Here is a 25699-nt window from a genome sequence, read left to right as displayed (position 1 = left end):
CATAAACAAATAATTTTATTATATATTTAACTGAAATAAAATAATTACTGGTGTTCGATTCTTTTTGCCTCTCAAACCATTTAAACGCCAAATCCAATGCATCAAAAGCTTCAGAATTTTTAATGTACCTGCGTCGGAATGACGGATATTATTAAGAATAATATATACCTATTCTTTATCTAATCTAAAAACGATTATGAGACACTATAACCCCCAAAACCACCACCTCGGCACGCCCCTGAGCTCTTGTGTAAAATAGTGAACTATGGTAATCAAATTAGAAATAACTATACAAGTAATTACCAAATAGCAAGTACCAACTAAATACTTTTGTGTTCATTAGGAGATACTTAATAAAAATCCACAATTTGTTTCTTATGTTTTTTCAATGTTATTTATTACTTACATATATTTATGGAAACATAGTTTTCACTGGCACTTTTTTCAATTTTACCTAATAATATAATTAATAATTTTAATACTATACAATATAATTTTAAAATTTACATCATGTTTCAGCTTTCAGAATAATCTTTTCTATGATAAATTTAAGTCTCTAAATCTATTCAATTGGTATTCACATTAAGCAAATTAATATTGAAAAAATTGTTAATATTATTAAAAAAAGTGAAATTAAATGTGTAAAGCGGGTAACATGAACCAACGAGTATAATAATATAGAAGCTCATAAATTGTCACAAATTAATCACTAAGAAATATTACCACAATACTAATATAATTATATTATTAATCAGTCATTACTTATAATTTATTAGTAACAGAGGTCTCCTGATACATTAAAACGTTAATATAACTACCACTTGAGTGTACGAGTTGCCTGCACTATCGCCTTGTGCATATTATAATCTGAACTACGTAAACAAAACGCATATTATTGTAAACTAAAATATTTACAAACCTTCCTCCAAGAGCTGGAGGGACATCGTATAAAATATCAAAGATCAGTGGTTATAAAATATTATTACCCTAAAATATTGAGTAAACCCACCACAGCTTATGTGATCCTTCAGCCTGTCAGATCCGCACAAACACGGGTTCATCTGTATATTCTTATTGGTAAAGTTTTTTTCTTTTGAACTTTTTAAAGTTGTTTTCATTGCACCGCGGTGGAATAACTCGTGAATCGTGATATATATATTATTATTATTATTATTATTATCGTGTCGAAGAGTAGCAAAGTGGTCAAACTGAGGCGAAGGCGGCGGCGGCCGGATACTATACAATCGATCCGCGCACGCTCCTCGGCACACCACCCTACTACGACCCGCGGGCAACACATTCGTTTGCGAGTCGCTCAAAACTTATTTTTTAAAACACTATTATTATTATTTCGTCATCGGGCCAATCGCAAGTGAACCGTACGGGATTTTCGTTTTTTTTAAAAATAATATTTTCGCACCATTACCTAAAAATCGCCGGACAGTTGTAGTATATTTATATCTGGTACCTACCTACTTTTACACAAAATATAACTACACGATATTATAATATTATTTCCGCGGGCGACGCGATACGCTGGAAAAAAATCAATAACACTGCGCTACGTAACATGGTGAGCAGTGGCTGCAGTGGCAGTGCCGGTGGCAACGGCAACGGTAACAACAACAACAACAACAACAACAACAACGTCGACGACATAAACGTCAACAACAACAACAACAACAACGACGACGGCATGCACGACGGGTGTTCGGCCGATTCGCTGGACGTGCACAGCTCCGAGGACCAACGGTACAAGCCTCTGCTGGAGGCCATCAAGACCGGCGACTACGACGGGTTCGAGTTCGCCGTGGACAAGTGTGGTGGCGAGGCGCTCAGTTTCCGGGACGAATGGGGCTACACGCCTGCCCATTGGGCCGCGCTCTACGGCAACGCCGAGGTGCTCAGGTACCTGGTGGCCAGGGGCGTGACCGTGGACATGTCGTGTTACGGGATCCAAGGTTCCAAGCCGGTGCACTGGGCATGCCGCAAAGGTCACACGGCCGCCGTCCAAGTGCTGTTGCAGGTATTGTGCGCACATAATATGGGTGGGTCAGTCACAGACGCGGGTGTCGATCAGTGGCGTCGGGATGTAGGGCTATTTGAAGCAATTGCTTCATGTCTAATATAGGTGGGCGGTATGATTGTAACTTTGTAACACCTCAACGCAATAACTGTCATAATTAATACAATCTAATGCGTAATATATTATCATTTTCGTGTAATAAAGGGGATGGTTGGCGGTAAAAATATTGAAAATGTACAATTTGCTTTAAAGACTCAAAAAAATTGCTCTGCCACTGGTGTCGATACAACGTTATATTGTTGTGCACCCACTTTCCCGCCCGTCCATCCATCGTAAATCGGTGTGGGCAAGTTAACGGAAAAAATTCGACTCGATTCGGCCGAGTTAAGTCAACTACGCCAAACAAATTATTATACTGAACGTCAAACGATATTGTACCTACATAATAGTATTCAACTCTGATATTGTCATGGGCAGTTTAGGCAATATGTTAATCAGGAGGAAATTATTATTATCGGTTGAAAAAAAAACTAAAAAGTTACTAGTCTTAATTGTAATAATTACCGAGGCCTGGGTGGCTGGGTCACACACAGTGCTTGTGAAACTATTTTAGCATTCCTGTAGCAGCTGTGATCTACAGCGGGGAGTAGATCTTATACTGATTTATTATAAGTGGATGTGTCAGAGAATTTGAATACATCCAATGTATTATTAATTATTATAATTTATATTTTTATTAATTATGAAGGATTATACAAAGAAACCTTACCATAAAATAAAAATAAAATACAATTACCATTATAATATTTGATCATGCAAAACACCTTTTTGCATATCAATTAAAAATTGAATGAGTATATATTTGTTATTATTTACTGACCTCTACGACTCAGCTGTGATTAGATAAGAATTCGATTTAAGAGTTTTGAAATGGTACCATCAGAGGCATACTAAAAAATAAATGTGAAGGCAACTGTTAAGAAACATTTATAAAATTTGATAGATCACCAAATACACTTACAATCAAACGGTAGATCATTCGCTACACAAATATTTTAAAATGGTATAGATAATAAAGTAATAACTGACCATCTTTTACAAAATAAAAATATATTCCACTGAAATGTATTTTTTTTTGCTCAGTGCATTATGATTAGGCAATTTTTATTTAAAAATAATTTTAATTACATATTGCTTGATTAAACAAAAAAAAAATAATCACTTCATTTTTAATTTTACCTGCAGTACATTTAATTACAATAATTAATAATAATAATAATAATGTAGACTATTATACATTTTTTTATTTATTATTAGCTATTGCATCAGTTTTCTAAAAACCAAGGCATACGAGATACCTATATACTTTTTAAAATAAGTTTACCCTGAATTGCGAGACGAAAGAATCGGTTAATTTTTTTCGTATACCTACTCTTCGGTTGTTTGAAAATTATCAATGTGACAAAATCTGCCACTTAGAGCAACACATGATATGCGTAAATAAACGTACGGATAGATTTAAAAGAATTATTATAGTATCATATTATTTGTATTATAAATTATAATATTATCGTCATGCACGAATTTGTACTTTAAGCTGAAGGTTTCGAGAATAGATTCCTATTTAGTTATTTGTTTTTTAATAATGATACACAGTACTGCTGCTGAGCGCCGACTAACATACACATTGTGCAGCGAGGAAAATATGTGCAATATAAAATGGTGATCTAATTTAGTAATATAGCTACAAATAACTATGGCCATACAAAACTCAGAAAATGCTCTCTTATACGGTGAAATCGTTTTTTTTTTTTTAATTGAGTTTGAGACCGTGTGAAATTATTTGACTAAGTATACGCTCGCAAGTGTTTTTTAAAGTAAATTGGGAACACTTTTATTACGTTTTTGGTATGAACTTCATAATAGCTCATAAAAGTAAATAATTGAGAAGTTTCAAATATGTACCTATATTTAATTACTTTTATCTTTTAAACATTTCTGTTGTATTTTATTTTAATATACAGAACAATAGCATTACCTATCTAAGTAGGCATTATTAAAGTCCGATCGTTCGTACGATGTGTAAAGAATTTATCTTATAAATCTATCTTATAAAATACAAGTCAATAATTCGGTGAATTACCTTCATTATATGTCCACAGAATAAACAAATTTATTGACTTGATTTGATTTTTAAAACTCTTAATTACCTGTCTCCAAGGGTAGATGTTAGTGATTATATCCCCCTCCCAATTGCATCATAAAGTTCATATTTTGTGTCTTTGGTACTAACACCACAGTTGATTTAAATGTATTAACACTTATAATCTCACCACCACCATTAAAATTACCTGTGAACTCCTTTGGCTTACCTACCTAAATCTTTATGAACCAATAATTGTTGTACACAACGAATTTATATTTTTGTTTTATAGTTAAAACATTGCTATAATAGTTTCGAACTCGTTATATCTAGGTACTACTTTGAGAACCTTGTACGTAGTGACATCCCAGAATTAATGTATAATAAACTATAATGTATGATTCCTGTAAATAATAGATTGTTCGTAATAATATTTTCTTATTATAATACCTAAGTATTGCCAAGTTATAACTTATGAAGTCGACCGTTTCACCATCACATAATATGGAAACTTATTTACTCGTTTTGAACGTTGAATGTCGGGTACCTTAATATTTATAAAACTGCTGAAAATACACAGACAGTCTAACCTGTCAATGACAATCATTTTCTATATAATTATAATAACAATATACAAATTAAGAGATACCTTTAACTTTACGTAACCCGCGTAATATTTAATAATAGTTGTAGTATAATAATAATCCACGTTAGTAGTTTCGTGAATAATTTATTATTCGATGATACAAAAACCATGACCCATAAAATAAAATTGCATGTAGGTATACAAAAATAAAACATAACATTCATAACATCTCAAATGTAAATCGTTGATATTTCGATAACCTTGAAAGGCCACTAAGATGACAGATAAGAATTTAGACCAAACCCATATAGTACACAATACTATAATATAATATATAATACGATTATTATTTAAACAATATTTTTACATATGTAATTTATCATAATACTAATTAAAAGTTTTAAAAATCACGACTCACGATTCAATTATATTAAATGATTAATGAAATATAAAATATTATTATATATTATATTAGAATGTTTAAATGTGTTTTTTTTAATGTATGTTTCGTGAGTGAAAAAAAAAATTATCACATTATAGTATATAATATAAGGTACCCGTAATATTTATAGTTGATATTTAAAATTAAAATATATTATGTTATGTCAAACATTTTTAATGAAAAAAATCTATGTTTACCTAAACATTTCATAAGTAAATAAGAAAAAATAATTAATGAACATTTGTAGATATTATTTAATTTTATACTTGTTTCATGTATTCTCGGAAAATTAAAATACACAGAAGTTGGAAAGTACACTGGTATAATTAATTAGTAGACTAATAAATTCATGCTTACTCAATTAAATATTGTATTACTGTAATTATTAAAAATATAACCATTTAATATATTATAATATAATAGGTTACTGGTAGGTGCAATAATTTATAATATACAATTGTCATTAAAATATTTATTTGGCTGGAATATTAGTTAAATATCGTTTGGTTTAATAACTTATACATACAGTTTTTATATTAGGTTCTATATAAAACCTAGAATTAATGTATTATCGTCTACTACATTACATTTAAATTACATTTTATTTGATTAAGTACCTACGCTTAAGTAATTGATTGTTAACTACTACCGTGATGGGCGTGATGGAACGCCATGGGCAAAAAAGAATTGACTCTTTATAATAGCACCTGCATAATTACGTCGTCGTATATGTTTATATGTACCTCTGGTATTATTATGTTTTGAAGGCCGGAGTGAACCCAAACGTATCGGACTTCAAAGGCCTCACACCCTTGATGACCGCTAGCATGTTTGGGAAAACGTCCACGGCGAGTTTTTTGTTGGGCATGGGTGCTCTGCACCATCTAACCGACATAAATGGTGACACAGCATTACACTGGGCCTCCTACAAAGGTCACCCAGAATTGATAAGGTTGCTGTTGTACTCTGGAGCTGACCTGACGAAAGCTGACAATTTTGGGTCCACGCCGTTGCACTTGGCGGCCCTTTCCGGAAGTGCGAAATGTGTTGAAATACTTTGTCAGAATGTGCGAAAAAAAATTGATCAACTAAAAAAACATCGTTGATTGACTGTCGATAATTTATATGGATATTCTCCTGTTATCCGTTACAGAGTCAAATATCGTTACAACCCAGGGACAAAAATGGCAAAACGCCGTTGGGCCTGGCCGTGAACCACAGGTACGAGGACATCGCTGGGCTGCTGAACAGAGAGATCAAGAAGAGAAAGAAATGGATGGTGCCTCTCCACAAAGCGTTGTAAGATTACTACATTGCACTATAAAATATGCAATGTGATATTTTGCAATATGCATTGTAAATACCTAACCAATATTGTTATAGAAATGCAATTTTTGGAAGTTCAGCCTATTCAAAAGGGCCTTTGCTGCTATTTCTATGTTCCTTCTTGATTTGGTGGTATCCTCTTTACATATATAGAGTGAGACAGTGTTTTCAACTACCCGTAAAATGTATGTCCCGTTTTTTAATAGTCTTATGTGACTATATTATAGGTAGTACCTGCTACGTGGAACTTAACGAGAGGTTGCCACTACACTTATCTAGCCTGGAATATTTTCATGTGGATATGTTGGATTACTACGAAACATTCAGATCCTGGATTCTTACCAATCGACTCAGGGAGTTACATTCAAACCATTAGACAAGTAATTTTATTTATCAAATAACATGTGTAATTATATTATTATCTAGTGGCGTACCTAGCAAGTTTCAATGATAGGAAGGGGCTAAGCAAAATTAATCAGAATTTGACAATATCCATTACCTTAAACTATAAGTTATAACTATATCCCGTAACCTCGATAAATAATTAATAATACTCAAAATATTTGTTCAAAACTGCTTTCAGAAATATCATGGTTTGTACTTTGCCTTATATTATATAAGATTTTTACCAGAACATGACCAATGGAGTGAGTTGAAGCTCCGTTCGTCCTCCTCCCTTGGGTACTCCACTGTAATTATTCATTTTATATAATCGTATGTAGAATTCATAAATAGAAATATAGTTGACGTATACTACCATGTAAATTCCTAATGATTCTTAATGTATTACGTATAACATTTATTAATTAAAGCTGTTCCTACCTATACAAATTTGGAAACAATACATGACGTGACAAATGTTCGTGAAATCTTAACATAATTATACTATTATGATTGATGACTTAATCAGAGTAATGTAATACACTTAATTAAAACCAACTTGAAAATTATATAATACCCGCATTTAAGTATAATAATATGTAATTAATAATAATAAAATATATTTTTTATCATTATTAATAATGTTTTAATTAATTCAAAAATATATTATACCATTTGAAGTCAATTTTTTATAATTTTACAAACGCTTTCTCAAATTTATTTAGTTACCGTTTTATCCGTGTGATATGGGTACCAAAAGAGATATTCTGTCAAGACTTTGTCATACGTGTCGTTGCGTTAGACCTTTGAGAGCTAAACATTGCAGATTGTGTAACAGATGCGTCCAACATTTTGACCATCATTGTCAATTTGTTATCAATTGCATCGGACTCAGCAACAGGTAAAGTTTGACCAGAGTATTTAATTCTTTAAATATCCAAGTTAGTTTGTTGTGAGACTCCTTAAACCCTATGTGTATAAATTGTTTTAGAAATGTTGCCCAACCGGGCAACCCCGTTTAGGATACCTTGCCCATGATTGATCTCTATAACTAAGATGATACAGTGATAGATATTATAAAAGGTAGAGGTCACTAATTAATAATTTTGAAGTGCCACATAAGGCATCTAGAATTGTTCACGGGTCATCAAAATTTCAAATGTCAATAAAAACCAATGAACCAAAAATATAAATTAGGTACACTAGAACGTATAATACTAAAAGTTTTTGCTTTTTTTCTAGTTTGTGAGCCGCCATTTGGTAACCACTGATATAGGGTACATAGAATATTTCTTGTAGAAATATAATATTACAATAATCTATAGTTGGTAAAAAACTTTTTTTTTACAATATTTAAAATCTAATTCCTCTAGTAAGGTTTCATTATTTTGTATATTTATATTTGTGAGTATTTTGTATCAATAAGTACATTAAATCCCTTTACTGCAAATTAAATCAACAGGTTACATATTATATACGCTTGTTTGGACTTGTTCATAGGTCATGGTTCTTCTGGTTTGTCATCAGCCTAGCAATGAACTGTTCGTACGTGATTTACTTGGTGTGCTGCACGATCAACGTAGACGGGTTTAACGTTTTTTACGTCTTGGCACTTTTGCAAGCGTTCGCTTTTGGTGTTCTGAGCTGGGCGTTGACTGCGACGATCGTAAGTACATTTATAATAACCACATATAGGATACGTAGGGGATACTATATACAGGGTCCGGGTGTCTCACTGACTCAGTGTACTCATAATTCTATGTAGGTACTGCAGCACTTATCCACTAGAATTCTATCTAAACTTTAAAATTTACCTCAAAAGTTCTATTTTTTAATAATCAATGTATAATATAAAATAAAATCTATAAAATAATGTATAATCCAACCGCTAAGATATTTATATGAATTCGCTAAATATATTAGTCATTAGTAATTACCTATGCACTTTAATATACGGTAAAATATTATATTTTGAGATGAACATATAGAGGTTAACATATCGATTTGATTTTTGAGCTTTAAGTTATTGAATCTTTAATAAAGTAATAGTTTCCAAAGTCATGTTTCAAAAATGTGTAAAACATAAGGTGTATTGCCAGGGACACAATACACATCAGTATACAATCAATAATAATATATTCACATGAATTGCGTGCACTTACCTGTATCATTTTAATATTTTATGTATGGATAAAGTGTGATAATTATAACAGCGTTTTAAGTACATGTTTGTATATTATTATTTTTTTTTTGTTCTGCTCAGTGTATCAACGCATTGATGAATTTGACCAGAAACGAGATGATCAACCATAAAAAGTACACGTACCTAAAAAACAGCAGAGGCAAATACTACAACCCATTCTCCAGAGGCATCGTAATCAACGTTCTGGAGTTCTTCGGGTGCACGCAAAACAGGAATAACTACGAGGGCGATATATATAATTGCAGTTACGATTGAGGGGGTAACGAAATATACAAATGAAAAAATGTAGGTACCTATACAATTTACCTACGTAAACTGCCATCACTAAGTGATTACCGATCCCTGTGTAATTACGAAGGAACGAATGAAAGTGTGTCTTCGTAATAATATTAATAAGACCGGATCATTTTCAAAATATTATTCTGTCTCTTAATTTTCTGCACGTTTATTTTTTTTATGAAATAACCATCTTTAATCGTAATATTTCAATAATACTATATAAGGTAATATTTAAACGAGAGTATATTATTATGCAGATATTTTTACTTCAGACTTCAGTTTATTCAAAATAAAGACTACCTAGGCATAATAGTATGTTATTATTGTTATTCAAATATTTATTTTGCTACGTCAGATCACTTAACGTGAGTATTTTTCACACAGATTTCGCATAAATAATAATACTATTTAGCGCGCGTGTTATGCATCTCAATCGAGCGTAATATCATCAAATTAACATAATATTGTGAAGTACTGAAAAAAACTTCTAGAATACCGATGAAAGGATGCGGCGATTATGACGATGATGATGATGAGTTTGGGCTAAGCCTATACCTGTTTTACTTTTTCAAACCAAAAATAGGAGACAGCCTGTTTGGTCATTCAAACACTGTAATAGACTCTTTGCTTACTTTCTACTGGGTAACAGCTGTTGTGCACAATAAAATATATAGCCATTTGCATACAATAAGACGTGCGTTCGCTGTATGTATAGACTCGCGTATTTTTTCCCAGCATTTACGTTCATGTACAATAGGAAAAGAAAGAAAGAGAAAAACATTTTTGCAAAACAAAACTCACTTCTTGTGCGATTTGTATTTATATTTTTTTATCTATAAATATTAAATATATATTATATTATATATAAATATATTTGTTTATTACTATTATTATTCATTTTGTTTTATTATTATTATAATTAATTATTTTTATGATTTCTACATAGTATATATAAAAAAAAAATCACAAACGCTGATTTGTACGTATATTAGTAACATATTAGTATAATTTAATAATTATTTATTTAAACATATAAAATAAATTAATATTTGCTCAACATTGAGCACGCTTGCGTGGCACATTTTTACAAGAATTTCTAAAATAATACTATAAAATAATAATTGTAATTTACTATGGCAAACACTTGCCGATTGTAGACAATGGAGTATAGATTTATTGGCTGTGGTACACAATGGCTAAAATAATCACCCGCAGTTGTGCAATCTGTGAGATTCGTACCTATTACATTCACGGGTTTCAACATTGGTGATTCTATTGTTTCAAGTCCACTCAGACTGGACGAGAATGGTTTTGGCAATGTATCATTAAAGAGGAAAAAAAATAAGTACATTAGCTCGGATGGATAATAGTATTCAGGGGTACCAAATAATATTATGATAATATACCTGCGTGATAATTCTGACCAGGCGACGCTGATCTATTATAGTTGTATACAAATGTAGCCTCGGTAAACGGATATTAAAATACATATCGATCGTTAAATTAATAAATAAAATTAAAGTTATACTCATTTTGACTAGCTGTACACACATTATCGAGATTGAGGCATAGTTATAAAAAGAGACTTAAATTAATAACCCGCATTATTAACGTGCATTTAGGTTGATGAAAACATATACATTTATAATGCATTAAAAGGTACTGCAACGTTCCAGTGGTGTGCTTGAAAATCATTCAGGTGGTACACAATACGAATATGTTCTAATCAATACATTTATTGATATACATTTAAAAAAAAAATAAGAATATTGTTCCAATTTTTTTTAAACTCTATAAAATGTCCGTAGAACGATTCTTGGCTGTCTGCGCAGTAACTGACAAAATATTAAAGTACCGTTTGTCCACAAAACCGAGGTAAACTCTGCTATAACTCAGTTACTTCTCCTCAGTACCCTCTATACCTACGTATTTTTGAATTCTATTTGCAGGACATGAGACTAAACAACTATTGGATCATACAATTTCTATGAAGAACAATTTTTAAATCTTGAGCATGCGGGACAACTTAAATTTTTCGGTATACTCTGTTTTTGTGGACACACGGTATATCGGCGATCAATTAGCTGTTTCATCTAAACACCTTATTATCAATACACCACTGGGCGCTGCGTACCCATAGAGCTAAAAATTAATTATTATTCACTAAGATTATAGCAGTGTCAATATAGTAATATAGTCTACACTCAGCCTATACCGGTTATCGTCACCGTTGAACGGCGACACTAATGGCGATGTCTTGAAAATAATTACACATAATATATTATTACCTATTGCGTATTTTATTGTGCGGTTCGCATCAAGTCTCCAGTCGTAACGCACGCCCACCGATTGTCTCCGAGTGTGTAGTTTATAATAATATTCTAATAAATTGCGAGTTTTTCTACTTAGTATTATAACGCCCTGCGTGCGACGTCTATTATAGTAGTAGTTATCATTAATATTATATATAGGCGACAAAAGAAAATTGTAGTAAGAGGGGCGAGAGAATCGCAGAAAAAAAATATAAAAATTTAACACTAATCATTACAACTACCTACCTATATCGGTACCTATCGAGCATCGCCGCTGTGGCTGCACCGGAGGAGGAGGGGATGATGATTCTTTAAATTTGTGTTATGGCTCGTGTGCGTAATAATAATAATAATAATAATAATACAACCGTCATCATCCACGACATAATAATAATATTATTACGTGACGCAAAGATAGATAATATAATATCATGGCTACGATATTATCATTATTATTACCATATGCGCGCGCATCCCCCTGCGACCGGCTGCTCGGGGTTATGGTTTGTTATGGTTCTGCTGTATAATATAATGTACACGCGTGTTACGTGGGCCAATCCGAAGACGACGACGACGACCAACAGTTCATGTTACAGGACCCGTCGTCGGCGTGGGCCCGTGGCCCGATCACTTCGATGGACGTGGGTCGTAGGGCTCGGCGTCGAGACCCACGTAACGGTTGTTCTTGCGGTGCACAAACCCAGTGCCGGGCGCTGTGTTGTAGTAAACCACCCGCCTGATGCCGAACGGGTCCACGTAACCGAAGCTGCCGGCGCGCGTGTCACCCGAGTCGTCCGACTGTTCCTCGTGATAGTGCCGGGGCAGATAGTACTTGAAACCGTTCCGGACGAACGACACGCCGTCGTACTGCTCCTGTTCTGCCATCGGTCCCGGCGTCGTCCTGGCCGACATGTCCACCACCTTGCGGTACGCGGGCCGGAACGTGTGCGGCCGTAACGGTTGTTCGTACAGCGGCTGCTGTTCCGCGGCCGTGGACGCCGTGGCCGTGGCCGCGGTGGACGACGACGAACGTCGTCTGTACGGTCGTTGCGCGTCGACGTCGCCGTCTCCGCCGTCAGATGTGGCCGCGATCGAGTTGATGTCCACTGGCCGCACGGAATAGTAGTCGGCTACGGGCGACGCTGTGCTGGTCGGCTGCGGCCGTCGGAACTGAGACGCCACTGAACGCGATGGTGACCCGGCCGCTGGGAACCGCAACGGCGAAGATTGGGTGTCGGACGGGTACACGAATGGTGAACCGCGCCACGACGATTCCCTGGGCGGTGCTTGGGTGATCGCTACGACGGCCGGCGGCCTGGTGACGATCGTGGCCGTGGCTGACCGGTACGGCGACACCGATACGGCTGTACCAGCTATCGGTGGCACGTACTTGGCGGCCGACACGGCTTGACTGACGGGTGTCTGGGTGCCGACGAACAGCTTCTTGTTCTTCACTATTCTGTAACCTGCGACACAGATTAGGTAATGGTTATTCTACTTACTAATTGAATTCAAATTCAAAAATATTAATTGCAAAATTATTTTCAATTAATTTTTATTTGAGTTACTAGACAATTAAGAAAAATATTATATATAATACGTGTATAAGTAGTAATAATAATATCGATATTGCTGATTCCACGATAATGGCTGAAGTGCGAAAAATATACTTATAACTGAATAGTATCAGAAAGTTAAGTGAATAATGCAGCTTGAGACAAAATATGTTAATCAGACTTATACAAAGCCAATTTTTACAAGGTTGCAAATGTATTAAATGTACATTCCTACAGGAGTGGCTAGTATATGTTGTATATCGTTGTCATTATAATTATGTAGTCAGTGGTGAACCACTGGTGATGCTATGGAAAAGATTTACGCTCCCCCCTGCATCCCTGATATTGTTTTGGTGTGATTTCTTGTTCAGTCGGATAAAATAATTTAAATGAATTATAGTAATTTAATAAAGTCATATTTGTGTCGGTGTTTAAAGGACTTTAAATTGTTCTAATGTAATACAATTGAAACGTAACGATATTGTCAATTTGAATGTCGATTTTGTTTTTCTCAGATCTCCTTGTGATGCCGATTTGAATTTATAAAATACCAGTGGCACACCCGCGGGGGCTGGAAGTCCACAAAAATATATTTTTTTTTTTATTAGACCATACCGTATTATAGCATATAATATTGTTTTATCACAAATATATTACAATGATGGTTGATGACAATTTGCTTAAAATTTGTTTATTATGTTAGATAACAGTTGTTATCTAGATACCTATACATATTATTAATGGTTGTACTCGTTGATATGATTTACGGCGATCATTTATTTCGTTGCAAAATATTTTTAGATTTATAGAAAAAAGTTATCCGTTAAATCGTGAATACTTGTGTGTAAGGAAAGTAGGAACACTTGAGACCCCCCCCCCAAAAAAAAAAAAATTCCGAAGGCTTGTTTGATTTATGCCATTATAAAGTACTTCGTGTACATAATATATATATATGTGTGTGTCTCGTATAGCTAAATACATTTCCACTTAAAAGGCAAATATTTGAATATAGTTTTTGAATAAAAAATTTTTAATAGTTATTTTTAGTATAAAATAATATATAAGATTAATGACAAAAATATATATAAGTTATAAATAGGTAATACAACATAAAAGCGTAATACTGCTGCGGTGTTATAAAAATCGTCAAAAAATAGGTAAATATATTATAGTTATGTTGGACAAGTTTTTTCGTTTCCGCCCATCCCACACGTAACATAATATAGCGTATAATACTGAAATTACGTCTTCCATTTTTAGTAAGTACCTACCATATAAAGTGGCCATAATATATTAACTCGTGATATTTTTACCGATTAAACATTTATATATATAAGCGTTAGATTTAAAAAACAACATTATTTTTACATTATACTATAAGGTAGCAGATTATAACAAAGGGACTTGAAACAGTTTTTAAAGCCTGAGGCTTTAATTTAATTTTCACTTAACGATGTGTATAAAATCGAAAATGATAATTAGGTACGCTGTAGTATTTTTTCACCGTCAAAAGCAAGTTTAATTCGTACAACGTTTAATAATAAATATTGTACTCATAATTATTTGGTTTAAAATCGAGTTTCCCAATTTAGCTTATGTTTATAAAAAAAAAATACGTTTTTCATTGTTATTGGTAAACGTCTATCTGTGGTGCAGTTTCTAAAACATCTATTTTTAAATTAAATTAAATTAAATTTAGTATGTATCTGTTACTAGATACCTATAATTATAATATAAGTATATACGTCTAAAATTTAGTTTGTCAACATTGGTTTAGATCCATCAAGTATTGGTTAACCTGTAAGTTATAGTAATTTGATGATTTAAATTTAAATTTATTTATAGGTATTTTAATCTCGAGTGATATTAAAAATATTTCGATTTTTATACGAAACATTATAAAAATTTGTGACTTTTCATGTCCAATTTATCTGGTTTTTAATAGCTAGGTACGAAAATCAATTTCCCACAGATTATTATAACATAGAAATAAGTATTATAATTTTTTCCATTATAACTGAAATACGTATTAAAAAGCTGTACCTATTTTGTTTAATTTATTTTTTGTGTATATTTCGTATATTAATTTATGACTATGATGTGTATAAGTACCATCGAAATACCTTGTATTTATAGTGTTCTCATTTACATGTCAACTGATGTAAATCTTGATCCTAATACCTATTATTATCACATCGGTAAAATGTTAAATTATAGTAAAAAGTAAAACAAAATAAATAATACTTTTTAGATTCATATAAAAACAGTGTAGCTATACCTAAATGCTGTATTAAATTTAAAGATATTTATTTGAAAATTATACTAGTTTTATTTTAAAATACTTTATGTACTCGTATAAATAAAAACGAATGTTGATTTAAGTATAATATATTTTAATGGATAAATGAATCGTTCGTTGCTAAACATATAATAATATTATAATCAAAATTGTAAGTATGCGTAGTTAGTGCATAAAGCATGGTTATTTTTAATTGAATTTTGTTACTATTATATTTTAACATGAAGCCTTTATCGAAGATACTATTTAGTTGGATAATATGTATTACACATGAAATATATACATTCACCGAAAATAATTAAATAAATTAACGATTAAAAATTTAAAAATACTAAAAAGGTTAGACAATTAATTTGATAAATCAATCCAATAAATATTTAGGTTTCTTGCAGGATGTATAGTGTTAAGAATCTAATATTGTTACTACAGTGTTCAGTGTTCATAAATATTTCTTTGTAAATTTACATAAAATGTGTATGATGTGTGCGCACTTGAATAACTTTTACTATGAAATTACAACATATTGTTGTGAAAATGTAATAACTCGTGTATTATAAAAAATAAAAATAATCTATTTAGAACATTGAGGTTAACAACTTATAAGGCTTATAAATTTAAATAATTGTGACTGACGGATCATGATAAGTATGCCTCCTACAGCCTACTTATATTATTTTAATTGGAAAATTATTTAATTAGTTTTTGTATGTAATAGAGCACATATTCAGAGCACATTCCATCTACTCATTAGCATTCAAGCCAATTTAAATAGAATTGCACTTTTAGTAATTTTATTACATTGTCGTGGTGTGTGTAACTATTGCAGTATGCGATTTAATGAACAGCAATAAGAATAATAATTTGTTTATCGCCGTAACAATAAGCCAAATATAGTTTTGGAGTTTTTGGATCGGAACTAGGAAGTGTTAACTGTGAAATCTGGGTAGTGAATAAGTATAAATATTTTAGATTCTAAGCAATAATTGAATAAACCATATATTGATTGTATATAGTTAAATTGTAAATTAGCTTTATAAATACAATTAATAGTAATGTAGATCTTATTTATTTCATATCATTTTGATCCATTAACGCGTATAGTAACGAATAATAATAAATTTAAAAATAAATAATTTGTAATAATATTACAATATTGTTGTTTAACAATAAAACGTGTTTTTGTTTTTGACAGGCGTCCAAATGAAATTTAAAAAAACTGGTGTCGAATTTAAAATAAATAATTAATAGTGTACAAAAGTAACGAAGATATGTTTGAATGAGGAAAGTAAATGTCTACTGCTTAAGCGAATTCCCAACAAATTACGGGGCATTATGAAAAAATAACTAGTTTAACTCAAGTCATGTACCTACATAATGGTAGTCGATTACTCTAATTTCATAAACTTTTGATCTCAAAAACAATTTTAAGAGGATTATATTTTTTTAAATGTAATTATATAAATATTAAGAAAACTACACGTTTTTATAGATAAACAGAACCACATTAGATTTGAGGCATGTTTAGCGGAGAAGTATGAACGATAACTGACCCAAAATTATGGTTAGAACTAACTCGAAAAGATCTTAACAGATTACAAAACGTGCAGCGTGCACTATAATGCAATACTGTTGTAAAAACATTTTCAACACTCGAGTCTTGAATATACCACAAAAACTAATGTATACAGTATATTATATTGTATGCATTATAGTAGTCTAGAGTATACTATATTATAATATATTACACTCTACTAATTTAGTTTAAAATTATTACACTTTAGTCACGATTTAAAAAAAAAAAGTGTTATTCCAATTACGTAAATCCATCGTCATACATGCGCTTATCGAGAATATTCGAGAAATATAATTATTTATAATACGCTTACAAAGAATTGCGTAAATTTCAAAATGTGGTGTGTTGTTTATTTTTATGAGTTGAACGCGAGAAAAAAAATACCGAACGTGTCACGGACTTACCCTTCGAATCGGCTACGTAGTCGTTGAGCCTCAAATACCCGTCTGCGTCTACCCAGCCATACGTTCCGACCACGCTTCCATCTTGTAGTCGCCTCTCTTTACGGTACTGACCACTAATGGTCTGATACTTGAAATACCTTTCGGGCCCCTCGTCCGTCTGTATATGGTACTGTGTGTTCGGCTCCGTATCCCATCCTCCGTCAATTTTGGACGCTACTGTTCCCAAAATGGCGAGCTGAAAATAAAAACATTCGTACATTTAATTAGTACGTACGAACAAAACGGTAAATAGGAATGGCATGATGTCTTGTCGTCGCTGAGCACTGTATTATATAAATATCAAAAGTATTACAATTTTACAATACAAAAATAGAATTATTCTATTTTATCGGATTTTTGTTTCTTCAAACACGTCTACCTATCGATTTGCAGTTCGGAGGGCTTGTTAAGTACGATGACGTGCTTACTATAAGCCTATCATTAGGGCAGCGGACTCTGGACTATTTTGACATCATTATAGCTACATGTATTATTTGTTATGTTTTACTTATCACTTTTTATATTTTATCCAAGCATATTATGTACCATAGTTGAAGTAAGTCTAATAAAGTAAGTAATATTATAATCGTGTATAAAGATAATACCTAAGTAGAGATAATATAAAATATTAAAATTACAGTTCACCCAATAGTTGAATATATATTCCTCTATCAACAGAAATATTTTGGTTTTGGTTATATAAATTAACAAAATATCTCGATCTGATACATAATATTATTAATCATCCGGTTACGATAAAGATTTGGCTCACAAATTGTCGATGACGGTAATTATTACAGTACGGTGGTGGATAATTTAATCAGTCATAGTTGACCGGACAAGACAAAGCAAACCATATTATAACCACACAACATATTATGCGTACAGTGTACACCTTTGATGGGTAGGTACATGCACATTTTTTCTGGTCAGTGCCTTTTAAGGTATTTGCCCGTCCAAGAACCTATTCTCTCTGAAAATGCATATACTATATATCTACGTATATTTCCACGTTTATTTACGGTATTGTCATTCTTTTTGAACCTTTATACCTATAATACATAATATATTATAATCTATTATTGTTATGAACATACACCAAGTGAATCTAAACTTTTCAAGAAGTCCTAGCGAACATTTCTTCAAATCCACACGGGGATCTGCGCAAATACGAAATTTCCGTATAGAAGTTTTTCTATCTTATCTTGCAGTCGACTGGTTTATGATATAAGTTATGGTATTATGTAGACATGTAGTATGGTGTAGTACTACGATTTATTCAGAATAACATAAGCGACTATAAATTGTATACACAGAGTGAAAAAATGTATTATATATGTTGTTAAAAACTGAGAATGCGTATTGTTTCATTGTGTATTCAACGTATACCCATACACTAGAATGACTCGATAGTCAATGGAGCTGATTTACGTGTCATTTCGCGCACACTTATAAAATATATACACACATAAGTCAAGCCTGAAGAGAACGAAACTTGTAGTTCATCCACGTTCAAATAAACGTGTACTGCAGGTAGCTATTTCAAAAGTTTGTTTGGAAATATATTTTTTAAAAGCTAAACGAATAAATACATTACGAGTATAATATTATGTTAATATTCTAGAATGTAATATATTATATTCGTAACACAAATAGTAGTTAAATGTTATTCAGACTTAACAAAACGATAATATTATGTAAAATATATGAATTAAATGCATTTTTGACTAACGTAACAATACTGAGTAAAATCAAGTTATTATACTTATTAATTAATGTTTATAAACATATTATAGGTACTTGAAGGATTAACTCGACTCTTAAAACACGTTTAGTCTTAAAATCCAGGAAGCTGGAATAAAAGTAATTTTTTAACGCAATAAGTCAGTACAAAACATTCTTTTATTGTTTAACAACTTCTACACACAATTTAACGGTGATAAACTTATATCAATGAATATACAATTATTAAAATTTACAAAAAATACTATACAACTTGAAGCTAAATTATAAAATATTATATAGTAATTATGAACAAAAATTTAGAAATAATGCATTTTTTTATTATTAATGATTTATTTATTCTTTATTATTAACAAAGATTTGGATAATTACTTAATACTTATTAGGTACCTATAATTATTACACAAAAAACGTTCAAAATATTACTCATGAAAATATTGTGCAACTAAATTTACCAATAATATAATAAAAACAGGAAAAAAATGTATTATATCTATCATCTATAACGAGATGCACTGATATGATGTAAATAATTGTTACAATTATTAATGGTTAAATTTGTTAAATTTGTATAATATAGTTTTGTTTTTTTTGTGAAATAAATATTGAAACACTCAAAAGTGACAAACTAAATATTTAATTTCTCAAAACAAATTCATATTTTAAATACATCAAAAAAAAAAAATGCAATAGTGAGATGTCGGGATCACTATTTTCTAAATAAGTATTGATTGTATTTCCATAATTTATGGAATATAACGTATCTATAGGAGACTATTGGAGACCTATATTAATTGTATATAATAGAATTATGGTTTTTTTACGGACATAAGATTAAATAGTTTTTACAATCTTGTTTTGGAATTCAAATTATTACTATACGCAACAACGGCAGTTATACAATGATTTAATATCATAGCCATTGTCATGTATAATAAGAGAATGATTAATTGGTTTTTATCTTTTAAGGGAAATCACGAATATCCGTTTTTATTTTATAAATTACACTTTCTTACACTAATTAATAATAATATCGTCAATTTCGTAATATTTTGACAAATTTACTTTTCATCTACCTACCTCCAATCTGTCCACTACAAAAATATATTTATATAATATGAAGGCAGTATAGAAACACCTATGTGTGTACACAATATTCACATACCTTTAGTATAATATTATTATATTTGTTCAATTTACGTCACCGACAATAATTTTCACAGCATGCGGCGTCCAGTATATACTCTATACTTTAACCGCAAGGCGACATTTCGTAATAGTCAATAATATAATATTATTATGTTCAGCCTACACCGGTTTACAAATAGAGAAGAACTCATTACTACTTTTTACACCCACGACAAAAACAAGACTACACATAGCTATTTCTGTTTGCTCGTTTTCATCCATGGTAGATGTATTATAATACGCGGACATTTCGTACACTTGCACATGTTACATGGATGTTGTGCAGCAACGCCACTGATGCTATAGCTTATAATATTATATTAAAATATGTATCAGGAAATATTACTACATATAATAGGTAGGTATTAAATTATATCTTTAGATGGATACAAGCAGTGTCACGAAACTTCTTCTCGATAATATCATAATACGTGTGTATATTAAATAGATATTTTAGTATTGATGACACCTAATAATTATTAGGTAACAATTTTTTATTTATGTAATCGTTCGATTTTGTTTGGGTAGATCGTAAAAAATCGAAAATTATTAAAAAATGTGTTAAATAACCATTTTATTTTACTGTTACGAGATACATTTTTAAATAATCACGAGGCATTATCTGAAATCATAATATTTTTATAAAATTAATTTTAAGAACGTATATGTAAAAAGTAAATAAAAAATCAAACAAACTACTATATTGTAAATCGAGTAAGAGTTTCGAACCATCCTCGAGGTTCGATCACTAACACTATCGCCTCATCCCACTCAACCATGCCGAATATATTTTTCTAAAATATTTTAGGTCATCTAATTTAAATAACTAAACAAATTCAAGTAATAAAATATATTAGAATAATCATATTAGAATACTTTAAAACTCATACACGTACCTGGTTCTGGAATATATTAAATATTTTTATATTAACTTTTTCTAGAAAATAATGTATACACCATCAAGTAAACTGAACGCTACAGATATTATAAGGTATAATATTAGTTACAATGCTTTAATATACATAACAAATATTATATTATGCGTTATAACTTATAACTCTTTTAAAATTCAAAATTATGAAAAGGAAAAAGCGTTCTGATTTTAAAATTCACATAACTTTAAAATATATAGGCAAGTATACAAATATGTTTATCAACAAAATATTGTTATGTTTGAATAATAATTTTAGGATGGTTTCTGTTCACGCATCTGCTAGGTACGTAAATAATAGCATTTCATTGAACATTTATTACATTTCCTATAAAAAGAGTATCGTAATAATCTGTAGCACTAAGGTATACATAATTTATGCAGTCGAATAGTTTATGGTTACCTATTAATTATGAAAGAAAATAATAACGCAGCAATTTAATAACATCAACAATTTCTACAACTTAACTTATTTACTATATGCGCTGTACCTATGTATATTTTGTATGTATTATTATTATGTGTTCGAGTGTTGTGAGAAAAATCTGATGGACTACGGGTGTCAAAACGTAACAATATTATTTACAAAAAAAAAAAGAAAAACACACCATCGACTTCCGTGAGAGGACTAGAGTAGAAAGTTTCGAGTACGGTCACGAATCACGATCGTCGTCGCAACCGATTCGGTAGTTGTAGTCTATATACGTCGTATTTATATTTTTCACACTATATTTCGAAACGCGTCGCACATTTAATAGGCAGGCACCGATGTGTCCGATCTAACTCGACATTATGATTTTATTCACATAGTGTAGATGTGAATGGAATGTGATTATTGTGATTTTCGAAATATACTTAAAATGATTATACCTAAATACTGTCGTTAAAAGTAAATATTATGTTGTTCGCACAATAATTTAGAAAAGTTTTTATTTAATTTCAATTGTTTGAAATTGCAGGTTGAAATCAAAGCAATACATAACCTATAATCATGATGCAAGATGTTTATCTTAGTTAGCAGATCTGTTTTATTTTTTGTTTTGTTAGTATTACCTATTTAGTAATATTTAACTTAATTGCAAAATATAATTTATGGAAATCACGCAATTACCTACCTTTTATAATATTATTCAAATTCCATAAATGGCAACGAATCACTATCATATTTAAATATTTTTTTTTATATATACAAACAAAACAATGATTTAATTTTACGCGTGGGTGACCCGAATCATGATGATAGATTTTCATTAAAAATTAATACGGCATTTAAGCTGTTTACACGTTTATCGTATATTGTGATGAAATTACGATATTAATTATTTTTATTTGATTAATAATTAATTATAATAGCACTCGGGCAACAACGTCCACGCAGTGATTTGAACAGCAGTTTGCGTTTTTGTCAAAAAAAATCGTCCTTATCTGCCAATTGATTATAGATGCAATCTATGCATTACATTATAACTTTCAACTTAAGTCTAAAACAAGTGTAAAAACAATTTTTTTCTAAAACGTCATCAAATCAAATTGACCTATCTATGAACAATAACGTAATGTATGTACGAAATGTACGAGTATAATACAATGCCTACCTATATAAACATATTTTTGTGATCTGTAGCGACGTGATAATATTATCTTTCGACTATTTATGATTATAAAATTAAAAGAAAAAGTCACAACAATAAGTAGCTCGGTTTCGAACAACGAATACTAATTGCGATCGATTAAAATCGATACTACTTGTACGTCGTTATTAAAATTATTGATTGTAAATATACATACGTATGACATATATATCACAAGGGGATCAGCAAGAAGTGAGTCATAAACCAATTGAATCTTATAGGTGAAGCAAGGAAAAAACTAACATTAAATAAATAAAGTACTTATAACTTTATTTTGCTACTTTTAAGTATTAGGTAATATTACATGTTATCAAATAAATATAATACACACATAGGTACACAATAACATAATTGAGATCAGTTTGAAATGCAATACAATTTGTTGTACATACGTCGATGGGCCGACTAATATTTAGTATCTCAAAAATAATCGATTTTCATAGGGACATAAAAAATACTGGGGAAAAAATAACACATGTTTTGATACTAATATTTTAATAATATTAACAACAATGTCCTAGGAATTTTAGAACTAAATCGTAGTTTCACCGTTACCTTGTTATATTATTTTAATAGGTATCAGTGTGCAAGTTTTTGTCTATGATATTGGTATTATAATATCATGGCATGATTCAATGATTAGAAACCATTTATATATATTAACCAAAACAAAAGTTTATTTTCTATAATTTTTTTTACGAAATTTGAGTCTATTGAAATCGAAGTGGTGAGTCTTATAACCGGTTTTTTTTTAAAGTATTTTGATTCATCCGGACTTTTCTAAGCGATGTTGAGCCTAAAAGCGACTGAACCTTGTATCAACGAGTCTTACCGCTCATCGCAAGACTCTGATGTCTTATAAGTTATGAGTGGCGTCTACTGTATTACACATTTAGGTATACTTAGATACACACAGTTGACACTCTCGATCTATGGGCAGGTGTGGAGCATACATCGTACAACATTATTGTTATATACATCGACCGCATAATGGCGGCTTATGCTACAGGTCCTATTATCGTTGTACGAAAACATAAGACTAAAATGTAAACACGTCGCTCATATATTATAATCGATGTCAAGTTCTGCGCCCGTGACCGACCGGATTCGTTTCGCATCCGATTCAAAACGCTCGAGCGGCGCCCCCATGCGCTAACGAATGCGACAACGTGAGCCTAATATTTCAAACAGTTATGACTTGTGAATTACAATACTTCGCACGTGCGTTTAATGCTATTAGTGTCGTTGTGCAGTACTAAACCGTACGATTATAATAAAAAGCGTGGTTACTATATAATAAATAATATGTCGTAGGTACGAATGTATAGATATAGGTAGGCAGAAAGGACTTGAGTATTCAAATACTTTTTACTGCATTTTTAGGCAGATACTCAAATACGTATTTTAAATACTTTCTCAAAGTAAGTACCTGTATTTCAAATCAAATACTTAAATAATTTTTTTTTTTTGGTTTACACGTTTTGTGAATAAAAATAATAATTACAGATATACGATATAATAATATATATTTTTTACTATGAATTATTACATGAATTATTTTACTCAAGACTCAACCAAAAATCAAATATGTTGACACATAATATAGTTGAGTATTTCGAATTTCCATCAGACGATACTGCATAAAATTAACTTAAAACATGAAAATCGGTTCAGTTAGGGTAATGCACATATTTTATAAAAAATTGAAAGTACCTATAAATACTTTTTTGCTGAGTATTTAATACGTATTTTAAATACTTTTTAAAATGAGTATTTTAGTACTTGAATACTTTTAAAAAGTATATATCTTGTAAGACTGTAGAGTGTAGAGTGTATAATTCGTGCCATCTGTATTTAAATACAATTTAAAAAGTATATTTCTTACAATACTGGATTCGTCAATTAATAATGTCAATACTCTGAAGCTATGTTATTATTATTATTATTATTATTATTTTTTGATTATTCTCCTCACTAATAGTATAGGCAGGCACACCGTGACGCAGGCACTCGGGTATTTCGGTCGGATTTTCTGCACGATTAAAATCATTTTCATTTTTTTCGTCGATGTTTTGACGTACGCGCGAAAATGTAAGTATTTAGGTGAGTGGAGCGAGGCGGCCTGAATAATTCATGAGAGATCGGCGGGCGCCTATTGTTATTATCGCCCCGATGATGATTGTATCGCGCGCACCCGTCGTATATTTCTATAATAATATTATTATATATACGTGTGTGTACGACACGAATTACATGACACGCCTAATTGAGAATTCGCACGTGTTAGCGAAGACAATTTTTATTTACTTTTTTACGTCATTGTTGCCGCACGCCCCCGTCCTTCCGACAGGCGAAATCTAAGACGCGCACTACGCGCTATTACACGGTTATTATTATTATTGTCATAAATGGACACGGAGGACCAAAACATTACTGTAAAATTATGTATCAAACACGCGGCAAATCGTATACATCTATAATAATAATTATAAATTGTATCATAGTAATACAATAATATTATAATAATATTTACACAACAGTGTTACAATAGGCGTGTACGCATATAATGTCGTCGGAGCGTTAAGTACAATAAGCGAGTATTTTTTTAATAGAATTTTTGTTGGAGCGATTCTCCAT

At 31.3% G+C, this 25699-nt stretch overlaps 2 protein-coding genes across 3 annotated transcripts in view; one reads left to right on the top strand and one right to left on the bottom strand.

Annotated features, from left to right (window-relative positions):
* The first annotated feature begins 1269 nt into the window (after positions 1-1269).
* LOC111037580 (probable protein S-acyltransferase 23) lies at positions 1270-11185 on the top strand. Its single transcript, XM_022320237.1, has 8 exons — positions 1270-2026; positions 5965-6264; positions 6351-6496; positions 6581-6677; positions 6751-6903; positions 7630-7805; positions 8405-8570; positions 9168-11185. Exons 1-8 carry the CDS (start codon positions 1571-1573, stop codon positions 9360-9362), a joined length of 1689 nt encoding a protein of 562 aa, XP_022175929.1. The 5' UTR covers positions 1270-1570; the 3' UTR covers positions 9363-11185.
* LOC111037581 overlaps positions 10915-25699 on the bottom strand; it is a 32917-nt gene continuing 18132 nt past the window's right edge. For both annotated transcript variants that reach the window (XM_022320239.1, XM_022320238.1), the window contains exons 2-3: positions 17531-17765; positions 10915-13164 (exon numbers count right to left, since the gene is read on the bottom strand). In XM_022320239.1, the coding sequence (XP_022175931.1) occupies positions 12326-13164; positions 17531-17765 (1074 nt within the window). In that variant the 3' untranslated portion in view covers positions 10915-12325. The remainder of the gene's footprint in view (positions 13165-17530; positions 17766-25699) is intronic.

This window comes from Myzus persicae, unplaced genomic scaffold, assembly GCF_001856785.1.
Source record: "Myzus persicae strain clone G006 unplaced genomic scaffold, MPER_G0061.0, whole genome shotgun sequence".
Taxonomy (NCBI): Eukaryota; Metazoa; Arthropoda; class Insecta; order Hemiptera; family Aphididae; genus Myzus; species Myzus persicae.
This window is presented reverse-complemented; position numbering and strand designations above follow the sequence as displayed.

What these genes read in the sequence shown, in the direction of transcription:
- LOC111037580 (XM_022320237.1), top strand. Translation starts at nt 1,571, where the DNA reads ATGGTGAGCAGTGGCTGCAGTGGCAGTGCCGGTGGCAACGGCAACGGT. An exon ending in TTGAAATACTTTGTCAGAAT is followed by an intron (nt 6,265 to 6,350) that starts GTGCGAAAAAAA and finishes TATCCGTTACAG; the next exon opens with AGTCAAATATCGTTACAACC. An exon ending in GGGCGTTGACTGCGACGATC is followed by an intron (nt 8,571 to 9,167) that starts GTAAGTACATTT and finishes TGTTCTGCTCAG; the next exon opens with TGTATCAACGCATTGATGAA.